This window comes from Macrobrachium rosenbergii, chromosome 46, assembly GCF_040412425.1.
Source record: "Macrobrachium rosenbergii isolate ZJJX-2024 chromosome 46, ASM4041242v1, whole genome shotgun sequence".
NCBI classification, from domain to species: Eukaryota; Metazoa; Arthropoda; class Malacostraca; order Decapoda; family Palaemonidae; genus Macrobrachium; species Macrobrachium rosenbergii.
The window spans coordinates 19,433,815-19,437,557 of record NC_089786.1 but is presented as its reverse complement, the minus strand read 5'-3'; the positions used below and the strand labels follow the sequence as shown (position 1 = coordinate 19,437,557).

Here is a 3,743-nt window from a genome sequence, read left to right as displayed (position 1 = left end):
CACCTTTTGCGGTATTCAATTTCAGCAATTAACATCTCACCTAAATTTCATATCAAAGCAACAATAGCCTTGCATTCATTCATGATTCATTAACGCGCAAGCAGCACTGGTGAAATAATACACACACACACACACACACACACACACACACACACACACATATATATATATATATATATATATATATATATATATATATATATATATATATATATATATATATATATATATATATATGTGTGTGTGTGTGTGTGTGTGAGTGTGTGTGCTTGTGTAGAAATCAAACCAACTTGGTTCTTAGGAGGTCATCATTAGGAGGTCAAACGGGAGATCGTGAGAGGAAAAACAAGGAAAAGAAAAATAAGAAACAAAGGCTAAACAAACAAACGTTTTGCAACGCTAGATGTTGGTCTTCCTCCTCAAGGGTGAAGGCATCCAGTTGAGCCTATAAAAGCCTCCTCGATCTCCACTCGACATCGAGTCCCTTCGACGGTTCATTACCTTCTGCATTACAATGGTAAGACTTGAGAGATTCGACTTCGACATACATGTTCGTTGTTAAAAAGAATATTCTCTTTTAGTACTCAAATACAACTTCGAACCTGATGTCCGTATTTAAATTATTTTTTTTATATAAATTTTATATTCAAAATGGACATTTGACTTTAGTACTCATGCATGAGCTTAAAAGTTTCGTTCTAAATCAAAACTAATAATCAGATTCAAAACTGGTTTTGTACTTCAAATCTGATATTCATCTCCAAAATGGATACTCTATTTCAAAATGGATATTCAATCCCAAAGGGATATTTGATTCGCCTGAGGACTGATTTTCCACTGCAAACCTGATATTAATTTTCAAAAACTATATTTGCCATAGTGTTCCACTTTAATACTGATATTCGACCTAAAGGTAAATGTTCGAATTTAAATCTGATGTTTTACTTTAATGTTCGAGTTAAAACTCGCATTCGTCTTCAAAAGCAGTATTCAACTTGAAAATAGTTATTCGATATTAAATTCGGCGTTTTGCTTCGAAATGGATATTGGACGTCACAACTGATTTTCGACTTCAAATGGAACTGAAAATGGATATAAGAGTAAAGAACAGCTATTCAACTTCAAAAGTGACATTCGACTTCCAAAGTAATATTCGACTTTAACGGTGATGTTCGACTCCTAAACTGAAAATCACCTTAAAAACTGATATTCGATTTCAAAAGTTATATTTGGTTTCAATGTTGATATTCAACTGCAAATTCATTATTATTCAAAATTGCATTCGACTTCAGAAATGATTGGCGATATCTAAAGTGATATGAAATATAATTTTCTAAAATAATTTCTATTTATTCATCTTTTGATTTGCTCCAAATGAATTTATGAATATACTGAATGATAATATATTATTTTAATCGTTGAAAAGAATAGCAAAAGTTTTTACGTAATTTTCTAATGTTATCGATTATGGTTCCTCTTTACGTTTTTGCTCATTGCTCTGTTGATTTACATGCAATCTCTTATTTTTATTTTCATGAAAATTACCTCTTCAATAAATATGTGCTTGGTTATAGACAGAAGAGTGTTGGGGTATTTTAATGTTGATGACAACAGCTTCTATTTCTCTTCATTTTAAGAGAATATTATCAAGTTCTGTGGATGGTATAGTCTCTTGGGAATCAGTGGAAACTTAACTTAGATCATTGTAAAAATATATGTATCTGCAGCTCAGCTCCATGATTATAAATAATACTTCAATCAAAAACATATTTAAAGCAACCAGTTGCCTCATTTCGTTTCGACAACCAAAAGTGAGTTTACAATGCTTTTACGAGCATTGTTGTGATAGTACAATTATGCCCATCTTAGAACATTTATATATTTTGATTAGAGGCTAACTTCCCCATAGAAGAGTTGGTTTTAAATAAAAACAAGGCAACAATCATTGTGGCGTTACGCATATTCACTGCAGAGTGAGAATGAACACCCTTTGCGAAAAATGGGGCCACGTTCTATTTTTCTGACGCTACAAAATGCCAAGCTACAGAATTTGCGAAAGTGATCACAGTGGTAAACCAAGTTATAAGTATGTGCATGTAGGTACTTTGATTAGGTTTCTAACAAAATCAATCACTTTATTTTTCAGGGTTTGTTTGCTTCAATGTTAGTGTCAGGAGTATTCCTTCTAGCCTTGGCTAAAGCTGAAGTAAGCTCCTTTTCCTCATCTAGCATCGGTGGTGGCCTAAAGGGAAGTGGTTTCAGCAAAGGCACCCTTGGCCTTGGAAGCGGGTCTCTGGGTGGTTTCAGCAGTGTTGGCAACAGTGGTTCTTTCGGAGCTCTTAAAGGACTCAGCAGTAGTAACTACGGATCAACTGGCGGGGCATTTGGAGGATTAACAAGCGGAGGCTATGGATCAGACGGTGGGTCGCTTAAAGGTTTGGCAAGTGGAGGCTATGGATCAAATGGTGGGTCCATTGAAGGCTTTGCTAGTGGAGGATCATTTGGAGGATTTGGGAGTGGTGGCTATGGATCAAATGGTGGATCACTTGGAGGCTTGACTGGTGCTAGCTATGGATTAAACGGAAGGCCACTTGGAGGATTTGGCAGCGGGAACTTTGGATCAAATGGTCTTTCCTTTGGAGGTTTTGACAGAGGAAGCCATGGATTAAGTGGAGGATCTCTTGGAGGGTTTGTAAATGGTGGCTATGGATTAAACAGAGGATCCCTTGGTGGCTTCAGCGACACAGGGTACGGAGCAAGCAGTGGATCTCTTAAGGGCCTCGGTAGTGGCAGTCTCGGGTCTAACAGTGGTTTTTCCGGAGGGTATGGTTCTGCTTCCGGTGCCACTGCAACTATCAATTTTAACTTGGGACGGCTACGGAGTGGTTATAGTGGCAACAATGGAATTAATGGTGGTCCTTTAGGTAGCAGCGGTATTGCCGGAGGTCATTTGGGTAATAATGGTGGGTATGGTAAATAAAAGGTTTTCGAATTAAACTTGATTGGCAAATAGCGAGGAAAATAATGACTTGATGTATACGATCCCTTGATTCACTTTCATTTTGGTTTCATGAAGAAATAAAATTTCTATTTTTCCACTTGCTTTCTTTCTGCCACAAGTTAAGAAGTTGTGTAAGATAGATAACAAAACTCAATCAGTAAGGGGAGCGCAAATTTCTAATCCTTCATGTAATGTCATTAAAATTTTTGGGTCAAACCAATATAAAATTAAAAACTTTTTTTATGAGAAGATCAACAGAAAAGGCAGTTAATGTCCATATTGGAAAGATAAAAATCGGGCCTGACTTTTGAAACAGAAGATTATAGCAAAACCGGGCGTTTGAAGAGAATTTCCCAGTTTTAGCTTGTACAGCTTTCATGAATTATGAAAGAACAATTCCATATTTCTAAGGCTAGTTATAGTTGATAAAAATGATATATAATAGTAGTAATAATAATAATATAATAATAATATAATAATAATAATAATAATAATAATAATAATAATAATAATAATAATAATAATAATAATAATAACTATGAACGGGAAGATGAGGAAATCCAGATCCGTACGTTAAATCAGAGGCATAATAAAAATATAATGAACAACTCACAAAACGAGAAATTGGACAAAAAACACAAGACCTATCTCAAAGTTAAAAGAGATAACAAAGGGCCTTGAACATTTTTATATATATATCCACGAAGGAAAGAGAAACAATGGAGTGCTGCAAGGCCTTTCG

General features: G+C 35.2%; 1 protein-coding gene across 1 annotated transcript; it reads left to right on the top strand.

Annotated features, from left to right (window-relative positions):
• Window positions 1-490: 490 nt before the first annotated feature.
• LOC136830058 (keratin, type I cytoskeletal 9-like) lies at window positions 491-3,096 on the top strand. The gene is made up of 2 exons (XM_067089264.1): window positions 491-517; window positions 2,147-3,096. The coding sequence occupies exons 1-2, from the start codon at window positions 515-517 to the stop codon at window positions 2,978-2,980; spliced, it is 837 nt and encodes a 278-aa protein (XP_066945365.1). The 5' UTR covers window positions 491-514; the 3' UTR covers window positions 2,981-3,096.
• Window positions 3,097-3,743: the final 647 nt, after the last annotated feature.